Source organism: Pollachius pollachius, assembly GCF_949987615.1.
Source record: "Pollachius pollachius genome assembly, chromosome: 1".
In the NCBI taxonomy this organism is placed as follows: domain Eukaryota; kingdom Metazoa; phylum Chordata; class Actinopteri; order Gadiformes; family Gadidae; genus Pollachius; species Pollachius pollachius.
Genome location: NC_136934.1, coordinates 42,382,363 through 42,398,386, shown reverse-complemented (window position 1 = coordinate 42,398,386; position 16,024 = coordinate 42,382,363). Strand labels below are relative to the sequence as shown.

Below are 16,024 nucleotides of genomic sequence, written 5' to 3'. Positions count from 1 at the left end.
ACCATTTCATAAGTTGTCAGTCCTTCGTGTGTCTATGTGGACGCGCTTCCAACCGCACGCTCTGGTGTCTCGTATAAATAGCAATGTGGCTCTATCCCAACTAAATCCACAATGTCACATTCCCATATTTCCAGGCTACCAAGCGTTGATGAAGAGGTAAATAGATTCCGATTTGTAAGGCTGGATATGAAGTTGTGGCCTGCCATGGGGTTCACACACCCGGGTCCATCCTCGATGTCGACTTCAGAGATTGGATTTCTTCTGCACATTTACCTGAGCGAAAAACAGACAAGGCACAACATTTGAGTAGCATACTCAGGCCTGTTTCTAGCTTAGTGATACATATAGGGTTGTATTGCTATATTTAATGGTTATTGAAATAAATCACTGTTGTGTATGCTGACAAACACTTGTGCGAGGGGCCCAGACATGATCTTTAGCATAATCTAGAAATTCAAAAGATATAAAAGCAATTTTTCCTGATATATATATTTTTTTCCTTTATAGCAAAAAACAATAAACACTGTCCCATTCGCAATGCACGTCGTTCACAAGGGAGCTGTCAAACTTACCATCCGATGGCTGCGAATCAACAGCTTGTAGCAGGCGTGCATTTGGTGTCCGTGTGTAAATTCTCTCGTCGGAACGAAGTGAGGCTTTAATTCTATTCGATGTGTGTTAAGCTACATGGATGCACTGGGTTTCTAACGCCTCCTCGCACATCTACTCACGGTTTCCCTCTTTCCCCCAGCACAGCCCTGGACCCGCCCACCTCTACCAGTTTACCAGCAGTCTGGAATCTCATTGGACAATGTGAGCTCCTTGGACTGTTGCCCTAACCTCATTCTGGGCGTTCACATCCACGGAGGTTCGCCTGGCACGGGGTGGTCCAAATAAGCGTTAAAGGCGAGAGAGAGGAGGGGCGGGACTTTTGTAAAAAAAATCGTTCGATATTTTTTTAGATCGCATGTCAAAATATTGTTACAAACACCATATTTATTCTCCTGGTCGTTGATGTAATTATTGTCACGTCCTTGTAGTTTTCGATTATTTTGGGGGAAAATCAACTCATTGAAGTAAGACCGGACATTGCGTTGAGGTGGACCAAGATAACGGTGCAATTGGGGATCCTTGCTCAGCCTATATTGGCCGTCCACTATGCGGCCAACAAGCAAACGGAATGCTACTGCTGTCTCGGCCCAACTCGGCTCAATATATGAAACTTCAGTTCTGTAGATGTTGTTCATACGCTATTTTCTTGGGACATGCAGTTGATGTCCCAAATAATGTTTACTACCACGAAACATTGAAAGACAGACAAATGAATCTGATATTGTGTATTTTCGCATATTCCCGGCTACAAACAATTCCACATGTTCACCGAACATGTGAAAACAAGTATATTCACGTAACTTGACGCAAATCTAAACCTTTTCAACTTTAATTGACATTGTTAATTTAATTAAGTCTACCTTCATATAGGATAAATGTTTGATTATTCCTGCAATATAATGAACGCTTTTTGAAAGCAAATGCAATGTTAGAAAGATAAACGCAAACATAGGGCAAGGTTCAGAAAGATGTTTATTAGGGGAATTGTGACAGCTAATGCGAACATGGATTATCCATTATGCTGCGCATATACAAGGAGTATAAAAAAAAAGATTAACAGACTTTGACCGTATCGGTGCCAATGCGAATATCTTGCAGGAGGTTGCGGGCTATAGGGCAGCCAGCAGCCGACATGTACAGCGCCTAGGCACAGCTGTTCCGTGGAGAAACAGTCAATAAGTTTCATGTCTAGGCGTGAAGAGTTGCAAAGACGTGACTCAAACAACAAACTGAAGCATAACCATCATCTATGCTTGATTCGTTTTGGCATGAGAAATAATTAGCCACATTTTTTTTTTAATTTTATTTTCTCTAAACAAAACATTTTTTTTTAAAGCTCTTTAAACCACAACAAGAAGCAAATGACAGTTCAGTTGTCAAAAAATCCAGAAATCAAATGCTAGCGTTTTGCTTCATATGTTTTACTTCGGTGATGGATGTGGTTTGAGTCTTTCTAAGGCCCCTGTAGGTTCTGGACTGGGTTAGGGTAGCAGATATATTCCTCAACTGATAGTTTGACAGTTTGGACATTTCTTAGTGAAGCCCCCCTAACCGGCTAAGCATTCTGCACACCTGCTAGATATTCCCACTCCGGGAACTTAAACAAAGTCTTGTCAACTACTTCCACAGCCTCATTTTATACTCCAGTTTTGTTTTCCCTGTAAAACCATCTGGCTGTTTTCTCAGATTCTCAAGAAGTAAATCAAACTTGTTGCTTGTCTTAAGGATTCCCCAGCAGACTATTTAACTCCAGAAAAAACTGAATTGAAGTAATCCAAAACAGCAAACAATGTTTATTGGGTTTTTATGGCGATGACCGGTTGTGACAAACAAGCCATCTATTCAGTTAATAGCCATTTATTTAGTTATTAAACAGTAAAGCATCTTGTCTGCACTCGAGCAAAACTGCATGTTGGTACGCTTGTGTTATCATACTGATATACTTAACAGCTCCCAGGTTGCTTCTAAAGAGGAAGCATAATGCTTCTCTGGGTAAAACATACCCTTCTCCTACTGCAATCACAGTGGCTGATTGGCAAACAAACGAAACATAATGAAAATAACAAGAAAACGCTTTCCCTTAATTCGAGCCAATCGTAAACGTCAAATGCAATCCCCCTTGGCAGAGATGCTTTGTTTGATCTTGTTCTTTGGTAACCGTGTCAGGTCAGTGTACCCTCCTTGGGCATTTCCATGAAAGTTCTGGCACTATTGTTAAATACAATCAAACAAAGTTCGCTGAAGATCCTTCCAAAGTCCGCCCGCCAGTCAGCAAGCCAACGAGCTGGGCAACTGGGCAGCTTGTTGCTCCGGGGGGCTGTAGCTGAAGCACAGCTTGCCGTCGTGGTCCGCGGGCGTCTCACTGAACGCCGGATTGCATGGTGGCGTCGGTGACCTCTGTGTTGACCTGGGCGGCGATGCTGGGCGGCGTCACGTTTAGGTGGACGTCGTACTGCTGGTCCAGACCCAGGTAGCTGTCGCTCATCAGGTACAGAGTGTAGATGCACCTGCGGACGCAACGGGACAACCGTCAGCGGTGTGCAGGAGCTGGGGCCCCCGTCACACAGAGCAGTGGCCCCCATCACACAGAGCAGGGACCCCATCACACAGAGCAGGGCCCCCCTCGTACAGAGCAGAGCCCCCATCACACAGAGCAGGGCCCCCCTCGTACAGAGCAGGGGCCCCATTACACAGAGAATGGGCCCATGACAAAGAGCAGGCCCCCCATCACACGGAGCAGTGTCGCCAAACGACTCCGGCGCTTCCAAAACATGCTTTGTGTGGACCCTTGGGAGCGCTTGTTTTTCGGGGCTGCATACGGCTTTGAAATGGTTTTAACATTAACATTACGCACATGAAGTAGGTGCGACGGCCCGGCTTTCATCTTACTACTGTCGAGATTTGCTTCAAGTTACACCTGCATTCATCTGATCAACCATAAAAACCAAGTTGTTTCCGTTTCCCGTGTGACCTTTCATCCCAGGCAGCGTTGGGGGTAACGCGTTACAGTAACGATATTACTTTTTTGGGTAACAAAGTAAAGTAACGCATTACATTTAAAATATCGGTAACTACACTACTTTGACTATAGTAACGCGCTTTCCTGCGTTACCCAAGCTGTGTTTGCCTGCGTGTAAAGTTCTGTTCTGTTGTGGTGCGTGCATGCGTGCTGCCTGTGTCTCTGCAGCGCCTGCTTGCCTCGGCACGTTGCCATAGCGATCGATTTGAGTGACGTAGCTGCTTGTGCGAACGAGTGTTCAAGTGTTTGAGCGCAGAAGCAGGTGACACGGGAAGACAGGCTGGTTGCAGGGTTCATTGTAGAAGACATGCTTCCCCTGTCGACTATTGAATCGACCAGATTTAGAAAAATACCCGGACTCGAAAGCCAACTTACGACAGCAAAATATTTTCCCATTAGCCTACCTGAAAAAGTGTTATACCGACATGGAATCGAAGCTCAAAATAATTTCCGAGTCCTTCCTGGATCATGTGTCCACCAACAACAAAAGTTGTTGGTCCGCCAACAACAAAAGTTACCTGGGAACCGGTTCCGACGTAAATGGTTGTAACGAGATCGAATAAGAACGCACATTTCGGTGCCTCATAAGGAATGACGGTGCACTTGATAGACAGCATTACTTTAAAACTTGAGAAGGCTGCTCTTGCCAGCAAGAGGGTGAGAGGAAGACAAACTTACGATGTCATAGCTTGCGAAATAGATCAGGTTCATTCAGCCTTTGGACCACATAAAGTAACAGCATGTGTCACCGCCGCTTAAGTGCATTTCTGTTTTAATTGTATGGAATAAAGTGACCTTTTTATATTTTCCATTGACCACTTAATTTTTGTTCTCATGTTTCCCAAAGCCTGTGTTTTGAAACTTGTGTGTTGCTACTGATTGGCCTCACCATAGCCTACTTTATCCTGTTGTATGTGGATTTTACAGTGAGGCATTTCTTTGTGCAGACAGGGATATTGTTCTTTCATATGATTTTATATGCTATTTTGAATAGATTCATACAAAAAACGCTAAGTGATCATAGGACTATGATCTTTGTCCATGTATCCACAATAAATTAAGAAATGGGAAAGTAAAGTAATAAGTAGGGAAGTTACTTTTCAAATGCAGTAACTAGTAAAGTAATCTCATTACAATTTACAGAAGTAACTAGTAATAACTAACTAATTACTTTTTTTGAGCAACTACCCCACCACTGATCCCAGGTATGGTCCATCAATGAAACCAAAAGCCCAGTTGAGTGAATGTGCCAGATCAGAACCCTGTGTATTGTTGGAGTTTGCTTACTTCCCGGTCTTCTCCGGCGTGTAGAAGGCCACGGAGACGGCGTTGTGGTTGCGGAGGAAGCCCACCCGCTTGATGGCCAGCAGCTCCCGGCGCTCCACCTCGCCCAGCACCAGGAACCAGCCCTCGTCCTTGTTCTTGGGGAAGCGGGGGGCCTGGGCCTTACTGTCCTGCTTCCTCTGGAGGGGCACCCACAGAGCAACACTCAGACACATAGGCTGGCGTGTTGCACATTTACGCTGGCATTTATTCCTGGAGCAGACATTAATCCAGTAGTACTTTGAGGAAAAGAACCAACAAATCTTCCAAAAAAGTTAAACGTAGTGCACAAGCTAGCTTAGACCAACACAAAAACTTGACATAGCCGTATGAATCAACTAAAGCAAGGTTCTCTAGTTAATTTTTTGTTGGCAATAGACACCATGATAAGCTAAAATAACTTTGGCTTATTATCTCCAAGACGAGGAAGATTCTAATCAGAGCTGAGCGTGGTCGTGATTAGTCCCAGCCTCTTAACGTCCAGGCCTATGGTCTGCCCTACGCTGAAGAGACCAGTTTGTGAGGCCCGTTGGCTGTTGTTCCACTCACCCTCTGCTGGCCCGTGTTGACGCGCCTCAGGTTGATCTGCAGCACGTACTCCTGGTCGGCGTGGACGTCCAGCCAGGCCTGCTTCTCCCGGAAGCCTCCTCCTCCGCCGCCACCGCCACCGGCCGCCGGGACCGGGCGCTCCGTCTGCTGCTGGCACTCCTCCCACCAACCCTTCACGCTCAGACGCACCTCCACCACGGGCAGGTGGCTGAGGTACGTCCAGGCCTGTGGTGGTGGGGGGGAGGCCAAGGGTTGGAGAAGGGAGAGAGGGAAGGGTTGAGGGGAAGACAGAGATATGAGTGGAGAGCGACACAGATACAGAGAGGAAGGAGGGAGAGGAAAGATTTAAATGATGGGAAGATAATAAGGTAATAAAGGAGCGGAAGGATAGTAGAAAAAATGGTTTGGCATGGTTTGACAGAGAGATAGAGAGAGGAGGGGAGAGAAAGAGAGCGAGAGAGAGAGCGAAAGCGAGAGCGAGAGAGCAAGCGATAGAAAGAGGAAAAAGAGAGATAAAGAGGAGAAAGAGAGATAAAGAGGAGAAAGAGATAAGAGGACGAGAGCAAGAGATAAAGAGAAGAGAAAGAAAGAGATAAAGGGGAGAGAGAGAAAAAGAGAAAGGGAGCGAGTAATAAAGAGAACAGAGATTCAGTGGAGAGAGAGAAAGAGAGATAAAGAGGAGAGAGAGAAAGAGATAGAGATAAAGAGGAGAGAGATGGAGATAAAGAGTAGAGAGAGAAAGAGAGGAAGAGAGAAAGAGATAAAGAGAAATAGAGAGAGAGAGAGAGAAAATATGGGACTTAAGTGGGAGCCCCGTGTAAGATGGACAGATCCATCAGCTAAGTCTCTCTTGTTTGACAAAAGCTTGATTCATTCAAACATACATTACACCTGGGTCTCAGGCGCCTCTTAAGTGTTCTCATGGTGAATTTAACACTGGGTTCCAAAGGCAAATCCAAAAGGAGATATAAAGCATATCAAAAAGAGAGCGGTAAAGGAGGAGCAGATAACGGACAGCAAGAGACACACTGAGGAAGCACAGATCAGATCTGTGTGTGCGTGCATGCGTGTCGATAAGGCTGCTGTGTGTGTGTGTGTGTGTGTGTGTGTGTGTGTGTGTGTGTGTGTGTGTGTGTGTGTGTGTGTGTGTGTGTGTGTGTGTGTGTGTGTGTGTGTGTGTGTCCGTATGTAAGAGAGAAAAGCCTTTCTGATTCACCCGGCAAAAGCTATTCATGCGAGGATTACTCTCCCCGAGAGAATCAAGACAGGAACACTGCTGCACATCTAATTATTTAATTAGAGAGTCCACAGTATCTGTAGCGGGGGGGTAAAGGAGAGGAGCTGGAGGGAGGGGGGGGGACACTGATTGGGCAAGGCCAAAGAGACCCAGCAATGGTGTCCAGACACTCTCATCAGAGCCACAATTAGCACTTAGATTGGAGGGATGAAATCCTCGTCAGCGGGCCAGTGATGGTGGAACGGTGGAGGTGTCTACGAAGACTAGAACCGGGAGCCCCGGTCGGGACATTGTGGGTCAGGTACGGGGGCTGTATGCGCGTTCACACATTCATACAGGACCACAATCACAACTTCAGAGAGGAGGTGTGAATGAAGCATGCGAGAACAGCTTACTTCGCAGGCTTATAGTGCGGACATAACGTCACCCATTGGTACCTGGGACATCTGCGACGCGTTGAGCTCCTGGCCCACAATGGCAGCAAACGCACTCTCCTTTCCCTCACAGGCGGCAATGAGCTCCGGCAGCCCTTCTATTGGTCCCTGGAAGCCACTGGCCCCGCCCTTCTTGTTTCGGTTTGCCCCTTTCCTGCAAAAGAGAAATGAAAGAGAGTGTGTGGGGAGGTGGGGGGGATTGGTCACGTGATGCTAGAGCTCCCTGCTGGCCATCGCCACGGCGACCGTCCTCCCTCATCCCTCTCTTAGCATTCTTATTGAGTTTGCGCAAAATTATTCGTCACCGCAGGACACCGGCTTGGAAATTCATACGGCGTGTGCACGGAAAACCTATTCCAGATTGCCTTCCAGAACGCTCACTCAAGTCAGCGTGTGTGTGCTTCTATGCGCACGTGTGTGTGTGTTTATGTGCGTGCCTCCATGTGTGTGTGTGTGTGTGTGTGCATGTGCTCCTGTGTGTGTGTGTGCATGTGCTCCTGTGTGTGTTTGTGTGTCTGTACACGTGTTCTTCCGTGTTTGTGTATGCGCGTGTGTGTGTGTGTGTGTGTGTGTGTGTGTGTGTGTGTGTGTGTGTGCGTGTGTGCGTGTGTGCGTGTGTGTGTGTGTGTGTGTGTGTGGTGGGGGAGGAGGTAGGGGTGAGAAGGTTTTCAGACACTGGCCGGTGGCGCATGTGATAATAATAATGTTTGCTGACTTCCCATAGTTCAGCATGGGTAATGCAAGCAGCGCCATACAGCGCTGCTAATCAGACAATCACAATGGTGTGGGCAGGCACTCGCCTAGCCCCGCCACACAACAGCTTACATCATGTGTTTGACTATGTGTCGGGGCAGACCTTTCATGCTCTGGAGCTGCGAGTGACGCCAAGCTGATCCAGGGGCCGCAGCCGTTGTGTTTGCGTCAGCTGCGGGGGGGGGTGAGGTGATGTTTACCTGAACAGGTGGAGGTCCTGTTGTTCTATGCATGGCAGCGTCAGCAGGGAGGAGTCCTGCAGCCAGCGACCCTGGATGATCATCTGGACCAGGTTGCAGATGCTGAGCGCCGTCACCAGCCAGCCCTCGTTGGCGGCCACGTCCAGCATAGCCTGAAAACACCAGAGCGGGGATTCTTAACGTAGGCTTTCAGGCATTTGGCTCAACGAGAGGCGGAAATCAATTGTACATGTCGATGAAATAAAGATTGAAAAAAGGGGAGCGTGACCGAGGAACGTCGCCACCGTTTTCGTCCGTTTCTTTTCATTGAGTTAACATCACACAGGAGCCATTCCGATATTGCTACAACATGCTTAAAAGACGTCGGGGAGTGTTGGTCGTCTCTTATCCAACACAACGTGAAATGGCATTCACAGCCACGATTGCAGCCGAGGTCGCTTCCCCGGCGGGACGTAGATCCAAGTCAAACAGGATGCATGCGTGGGACAAGGCGTAGGAGGAAGGGGATTTGATCTGTCCGAATTTGATGGGTTTGTGCTCGTACACATATACGACTGTCCACCAATCGCGTTAGCCGGTTGCAGGCTGTATATGAGGGGGTGGAAATGGCTGAGCCTGCCAGCACGGATATGGTAATGTCATCACAGAATACTTTATGGGTCTGTGGAAATGAGCCACCGGCGTGAATAATAAGCATCATCTGAATTGTGACAGCAGCCAGCCCACATTTTCTTCACATCTCTATCTGGGAATCCATGTTTTTGAAGACGCCGGTCAACTACAGTCCAAACAGGTTTGACTACTTAAACAGTAGCACAACAGCTCATGCTTAATCAATGATAGCATTCGTTAAAATATGTCATCTATGCACAACACAATTGTCAGTTTCCGCGAACGTTGACCCCCTCCCACCTACATGCCTGTACGCATGTCTGACATTGATCAACACCGTTATCAGGATGACATCCTCCTGCTTGATCCAGATCACCTTCCCCTCCCTTTCGGTGTGAATTAAGTTTGCACAACACAGCTGCACTCCAACACACTTAATTAATCCAAAAGTCATCCAGGTGAAAGTCACTGTGGCTAAAAAGGCGCCTGGGGAGCAGCCCCGGCGTCCGGGGAAGTTAATCAAAATGCTAATGTGCCACAAATTAAGGGAGCGATTAACATTTCACAGTAGCTTATTGAGCAAATGGGTGGCAGCACATGGGAGACTTCATCGTGGAGCTGGGAGGGGAGGGGCCTTAAAGAGAGACAAGAGGGGAGAGACAATGGGATAGCGGCAGTGAGTTCATTCGTAAATCTGTAAAAGCATCAGAATGGTGTGTTACTTTTGTGTCGTTCATCATGTGGTAAGCCTTGTGAGAGAATCCTAATATTCACAATTGTGTTTAGCAATGTATATCAGCCTGGCCTTGGCTGGGCAGCATTGGATTTTACGAATATGGCATCGGCCTTATGTTGTTAAAAAAAAAAAAGACTCAAGCCAATCACAGCGACAGTCTTGCTCTTGTCGAATCCGGTTGGAAGTAGAGTCAAAACATAGAAAAACCTGCCGTGCAGATTTTCTGTCCAACTTTTAGCATTGTTAAGTCTATTTCGGATAAAAAATGATTTGATTACTACACTGAAAAAAATCATGCACAAAACCTTAATAAATATCGGTTCTTGGAGTCAAACTAAAAACCTCTAAGTTCCTTGCTTTGCATTAACGACTATAGGGGTTAGGACGCATAAAGGGGAGAAATAACTGACCTCTGAGGGTAATTAAGGGGGGAAATCTTGGTTTCTCTTCACAACCAGCTGTCTGCAGTTTGCAGAACACACATTACTGCACATAACCTGTGGCTTTTCATTAGCTATAAAGCTAATGTGGCTAAGAGATTTTGGGATGTAGTTTCACTAATGAGGCTCCGATAGTATGAGTCACATCCAATACAAGTCCTTCCTTCTTTCTGTTCCCAGCCAGTAAATTTCTTGTGGCTGCCATGACACTGCGTTATGGTGATTAACCCTGTGTTATGGGACGTCGATTGCAAGTGTAGCCATTATATCCAGACTTAATTACTGTCTTAGATTAAAAGTCTTAATTGCCCATCGCTTACATAAAGCGGATATTTCAGTTGATGTAAATTGACACAGAAACATTTTTCATTGTTTTCTTCTATCTTTTCCTTAATAAATTATATGAAGTCCAGGTTTCATGGCTGGCTGGGGGTTTAAGAACATGTTTTGGCAAAGGAAGTTTGGGTCTACTGTCTCTGACTGAGATATATTTGTACCTCAGTCTTACAGTGCTGGCGCCACATTTAGTAAGGAGCACCTTACGTGACTACTAACAATAGCTACGTTGTTTATGTCGCCAACCGCTGAGACGTGGAAGATACACTGCATTCATAAAGCACTTTTCCAACCTGGCCACACAAAGAGCTTTACAAGTAGTGGCCTCACATTGACCCATTCGTACACGCATGCATACACCGAAGGCGGGGATCAAGCCAGCGACCTTTCAGTTGACAGACAACCTGCTCTACCTTCTGAGCTCCTGCCGGTCTTGCTGTTCTCAAAAAGAGCAACAGCTTACACCAAAGAGCACAACAAACACACAAAACGACTGCACTCCCTTCGTGAGCCAACAGATCCGCACTCAGATGAAATATTACAAATCAATCAGAAGGGCCATAAAACAGTCAGGCGACGCTCCAGTCACCTGCCACAGCGAGACGCCAGGAGAGCGGCCTACAGCTGCAGCCCCCTGACCCCAACGTGGGGGTAATCACAAACACATGTGTACAAACACACAGAGGAGCAGGCCAGGATTCGCTGACTCTCCGAGACTTTCCTTCCACATGCATCGTATGGAGATAGCTTTGAGAGCCGTTTGAGATCCTCCGTGTTTGGTACTGGTAGCGCACTGACGAGACGACAACAGGAGACATGACTTGTCACAACCAGATCACGGTCGCTTTTTACAATTGCAGTTTACTCATCTATAAACACTTCCCATGTCTTATCCGCATTTTAAAGGCTGATTGTCATAGTGAATCGCGAGGATAGGCTCTTCCGCACCAGTTAAATATGCCAACAGATCCATGCCTAACAACTCGTACAACTTGTTTTTAGCTTCAGTTCATATCAATAGATTCTGATTCAGAAGCAATTGGATATATTTATATAACTATAACTATACATTACTACACACATCATTCCTATTAGGCCTAGGATCTCAATGTCAACAAATTCATGAGTCTATTTTCTGAATTCTTCTCACTAGTTAAGATGCAAAACACAAGTGTCTCCGGTGATCTGCTGAATTCCCTGCTGTCCTTAGCAGGGTTTGTGTAGTTCTCTGGTGTTTTTTCTACGCCGCGGCTAAACGGTCTCCCTCATGTCTCCGAGATAATCTGTTCCCTCTGTCTCCCACCCTCCCTCCCTCTCCCCATCTCACTCAATCTATAGATTTACGGGCTTGCTGTTTCTCTGTGCACACGAACAAAATGCCCCATTTTACGAGCTATGACTTTTTTAATAGATAAAAAAAAGATACAAGTAGTGTGAAAACAAAAAACACACAAAAAAATCCACCTTATAAAAAATACATTCCCACATTGGCTACGAAAATGTTGCAATGCAACGCAACAGGCATTCAACCTTGATCTGTACATAAACACTTGGAACAGAACCAGCCGATCTGCTGCCCTGCTATGGACGGAGGTTTGAGTCCGGCCCTGGGGTGAGACGACCCTGGGGGTCGGGGGGTGGGGGGACACTCCGGTGGGGACAGATGGAGAAGCGCTCAGTGCTCTCGGGGTCCACCCTGTGATGTGATCTATAGACGAGCTGCGTCCCTGGGGGACCACAAAATACGGCGGAGCAAGTGCAGGTCTGTGCTTCAAACCCCCCCCCCCCCCCCAAAAAAAGCAACAACCCTGAAACTGTCTTTGCAGACCGTCGTAGGTAACACTATACCTCGTATCAGGTGTTGTGCTATGCGGTTCTTTAACCCACCCAACCCCAACCCACACAAGGACACGTCACCCCCTCCCCAACGCATACACACGCACCCCACCACGAATGAGCAACCCCCCCCACCCGCTATCTTCTCCGCCCCACACGAACACACACACACACACACACCTGGCTGATGCGGATGGCGTTGTCCAGCACCGTCTTGGTGTCGGTGCCGTAGTCGCTGCAGGGCAGCGCGGCGCGGCTGAAGTGGGCCTGCAGCAGCAGGTGGGTCTTGGTGTGGGCGCTGTCGTACGAGTGGGGGTTGACAGGCAGGGGGAGCTGCTGAGCCAGCTGGCTGTTGAGCTGGTCCTCGTTGTGGCGCACGGGCAGCTCGGAGTACTCCTCCGCGTCCTGACGGATAGATGGACGGATAGACGGGAGAGGAGGCACGGGGGTGAGTGAGTCGCATGTGTTCATGCAGAAACCTGTCACGGACGTCACAGAGCGCCTGACAACCCTACAATACAAATACAGGTAAAAAATAAATAAAGATGCAGGAATAGAAAACAAATGCTGTTACACAAACGCTTGAATAAAATCCTGCATGAAAAGACAAGTCTTTGAGCGTTTTCTGTTCGAAGACTACTACGTGGAAGGCACTTGATTCCACGTAGGAGCTGCGGCCACTAAAACAGGATTCCCCTGGATCACAGCACAGCCACGCTTCGAAAAGGAGGCTTTGGCCCTTTATCATGCCGAATAATGATTCATGCACTTCCACTCTTGCTTGACTGAACACTAGGCGATCCTTTCTTGCTACAAACCGCAATATTACTACTCGCCCATGGTTGTGGTTTTGAAAAACAACAACAATTCCCTTCCGAATAAATATCAGAAGATTGGAAGGTCTAAGCAAAGTCTCCGAGCAGTCACCAGGTTTTCAGTGTGACGGATTACCAAAAATAAAATCGGTGGCCCCTGTTCAGACATCAGAGACCCATCAGCTCCCAGCGAAGTAAAAAAGGAAGAAGATATGACGGCTGAATGGTTTCTGTGCTTTGAGGTTCAGCGTTTGGCCATGTTGTTTAGGGGCGGTTTGGGCAGAGAGATGCATGGACACGCATTGCTCAGCTCCTCTAATTCACTCCAGTTCAACTCCCGCTAATGTAGTCCCATCAAGCGGCTCAAACGGAGGCATTTGTCACAGCCTTCCCCCCGGCCCCCCCCCTGCCCTGGACTGTTAGGGCTCCATCCATCACTGACGGGAGGCAGTGTTTCAAAAGCCTGGAATTGAGAACCATGGCTGGAATGAGCAGAGAGGGAACGATGTGTATGTGTGTGTCGGGGGGAGGGGGACGGTTGGGGTTGGTGGTGGTGTGGTGGTTGAGAGAGAAATCACGGCGTGAGTGATGGATCTCCGCGACGCTGCTGTTGAGTCTGCATGCGGATGTTAGGCAGAGAGAACGCCTATATATCTACAGACGGAGATCAGAGCGACTGCCTGTCCGTCCTGCCTTGGCTTGTCACCCCCCTCGTACCCGGTCTTACCCCCTGGCACCCTGGGACCTCAGGTGCCCAGCCTCCCCCCCTGATTCCCTGGGACCTTTGGAGAACGCTGATGTTCAGCCAGAGAAGAGAGAGACAAGGGCCAATAGCAGGAGACGGGGACGGGATCTTCATTGTAGAGGCCTACAGAGACAGAACGAGGGTGGGCGGGCATGGGGAGGGGGGGGCCTGTGGGAGGAGGTGGACGTGTTAGAAGGCCGGCCCCGAGAGAAAAGGGAGGCGGGAGGAGGGGAGGGAGCGAGTGATAAAAGTTAAAAGAGAAGGAGGAGCAGCAGAGCAGTTGGAGCTCATGAGAGGCCCCATATTAGGGGGACGAAAGGGAGCGTGGCCGGGCTGTGTACCTGACGGAGGGGATGGGACTAGAGGGTGTGTGTGTGTGACTGGCCTATTATGCTTCGTCCTGGCGGGCAATGGGGTGGGCGGGGTAGGTCTGTGTCCAAGCACACTCACGCAGGGAGGGAAACAATATGTTGCAGCTTGACTCCCTGCCCTCCACATGTTAGCCTAACTGCTGGTGTTCGAGATCCCCTGGTGAACGCACACGCCGAGAGGGAACACACACGCGGGTAGGGAACACACTGCTTCGCTTTGGTGTTTCTCTTTTCCTCCCCCCCCTCCCCCCCCACAATAAATAATTGTTTCAATAAGTGCTGCTACATGCACAATATCCCCTTACACAAAATGTTCTTAATAAATGACATTGTAAGTATTTTACAGGATTAAATAATTGCACCAATCGTGTTGCCGGATATGGATAAACATTTCTTGAAAGTTATGCCTTCTTTGAAAGTTAAATCAAACAATATCAGACACCCTATACATCAGTATCCTGGCCTGTAACGTAAACACCATATTCCTACAAGATAAAGGACGTTTCAGTCGCCGGCCAGTGAAAAAAAAAAGAATTTTCTTTTCCACACTTAATTTCAGTTAGTTCCACGTTGACCTTTGACCCCAGCTCTTTCTTGCGCCCTCCCCCTCTCCCCTCCATTTATTCTCTCTGTATAAACGTGTCAGCGGTGGCTTTTCATGAGGAGGAGTGAGAGCTTCCTGAACACAGATGTAATGTCACTGATCCCTGCAACTCCCCGTACAGAGGTGTGAGACTGCCAGTGAGCACATCACTCTCATTATTGATTCCCACCAATCACGTGCAGGCAGGCAAATAAAACAAAAGCTGTTGACTGCATAGTGGGGGGGTGTCAATCAGTGAAGGGGATGAGCGAAGACAAGGGGAGTAACCATGACATTGTACATACAAATTGTTTTTAGGGCAACAAAAGAAAAAGTGATGTGTGTATATGTGGTTGTGTTTGTGTGTATACATGGTTGTGATGTATGTGTGTGTGTGTGTGTGTGTGTGTGAATAGTTGGTTGTAAAGATGTGTGTGTGTGTGTGTGTTTGTGTGATGCACATGTGTGTACGATGCATGTGTGTGTGCCTGTGTGCTGCACGTGTATGTGTGGTTGTGTGATGCGCATGTGTGTGTGTGTGTGTGTGTGTGTGTGTGCGTGGCCCACCGAGAGCAGCATGAGTATGTCGTGGATGGCCAGCTCAGCCTTCAGCCGCTCCTTGAAGGTGCGGATGGTCTGGTGCTTCAGGTAGTAGTAGGACGAAATGCGACCGTACGTCAGCGGCTCAATGGTGCATCCGTCCTGCGGTGGAAACACACAACAACAAACAGTCCATCAAGGAAGTGCTCTCGTCTCTCTCTCTATCAAACCTTTACGAATAAAGGTGGAGGAAAACCCAAACACGTGCACACAAGCATGCAGTGTCTGGCTGTGTGACACCAAGATGCACTAAATGCGATAGCAATAAGAACACAGTACTTGCGCTTTGTTCTATGAACATCTTTACTGTACTTTACTATCTTTACTAGGGGTGTAACGATACATGTATTCGTATTGAACCGAATCGATACGGACGTCAAGGTTCGGTGCATGGATTTACACAGAGAATACACGGTATAAAATTAAATAAAATTGGCGTGCAAATTAATCAATGTAATGCCGAACTAATGTTAGATACACGATCTTCAGGGACAACTGAGACGCCTGGAAGGGTGCCGGCAAGTTCGAGCTACACACGCTGTCCGTTGACTGGTCGACAGAATCGCACTTCCGTGAGACAGGGGGATAATAAACAAACACATTATCCGCGAGGTATTTCTGGACAACGGCGAAAGCTTCGTTTATTGAAGAAAATGTCGCACGAAAGTTTGGCTTTTTAGACGTCCTACATTGTTGATCTTTGTTCATTGTGCGCGTTCTTCTTTTTCCTTGATTTATTAGCAGGCTACACTGTGTCGGGTTGCTATGAGGTCACAATGCTAACATAGCTGCAGCGGCTATGGCCATCCGGTTTAAACCCCCC

At 47.6% G+C, this 16,024-nt stretch overlaps 1 protein-coding gene across 1 annotated transcript in view; it reads right to left on the bottom strand.

Annotated features, from left to right (window-relative positions):
* Positions 1 to 1,588: 1,588 nt before the first annotated feature.
* Positions 1,589 to 16,024, bottom strand: part of ascc3 (activating signal cointegrator 1 complex subunit 3) — a 100,114-nt gene continuing 85,678 nt past the window's right edge. The window contains exons 36-42 of the mRNA XM_079744833.1: positions 15,169 to 15,303; positions 12,268 to 12,492; positions 8,128 to 8,279; positions 7,178 to 7,328; positions 5,504 to 5,728; positions 4,919 to 5,094; positions 1,589 to 3,119 (exon numbers count right to left, since the gene is read on the bottom strand). Coding sequence (XP_079600959.1) covers positions 2,972 to 3,119; positions 4,919 to 5,094; positions 5,504 to 5,728; positions 7,178 to 7,328; positions 8,128 to 8,279; positions 12,268 to 12,492; positions 15,169 to 15,303 — 1,212 coding nt within the window. The 3' untranslated portion in view covers positions 1,589 to 2,971. The remainder of the gene's footprint in view (positions 3,120 to 4,918; positions 5,095 to 5,503; positions 5,729 to 7,177; positions 7,329 to 8,127; positions 8,280 to 12,267; positions 12,493 to 15,168; positions 15,304 to 16,024) is intronic.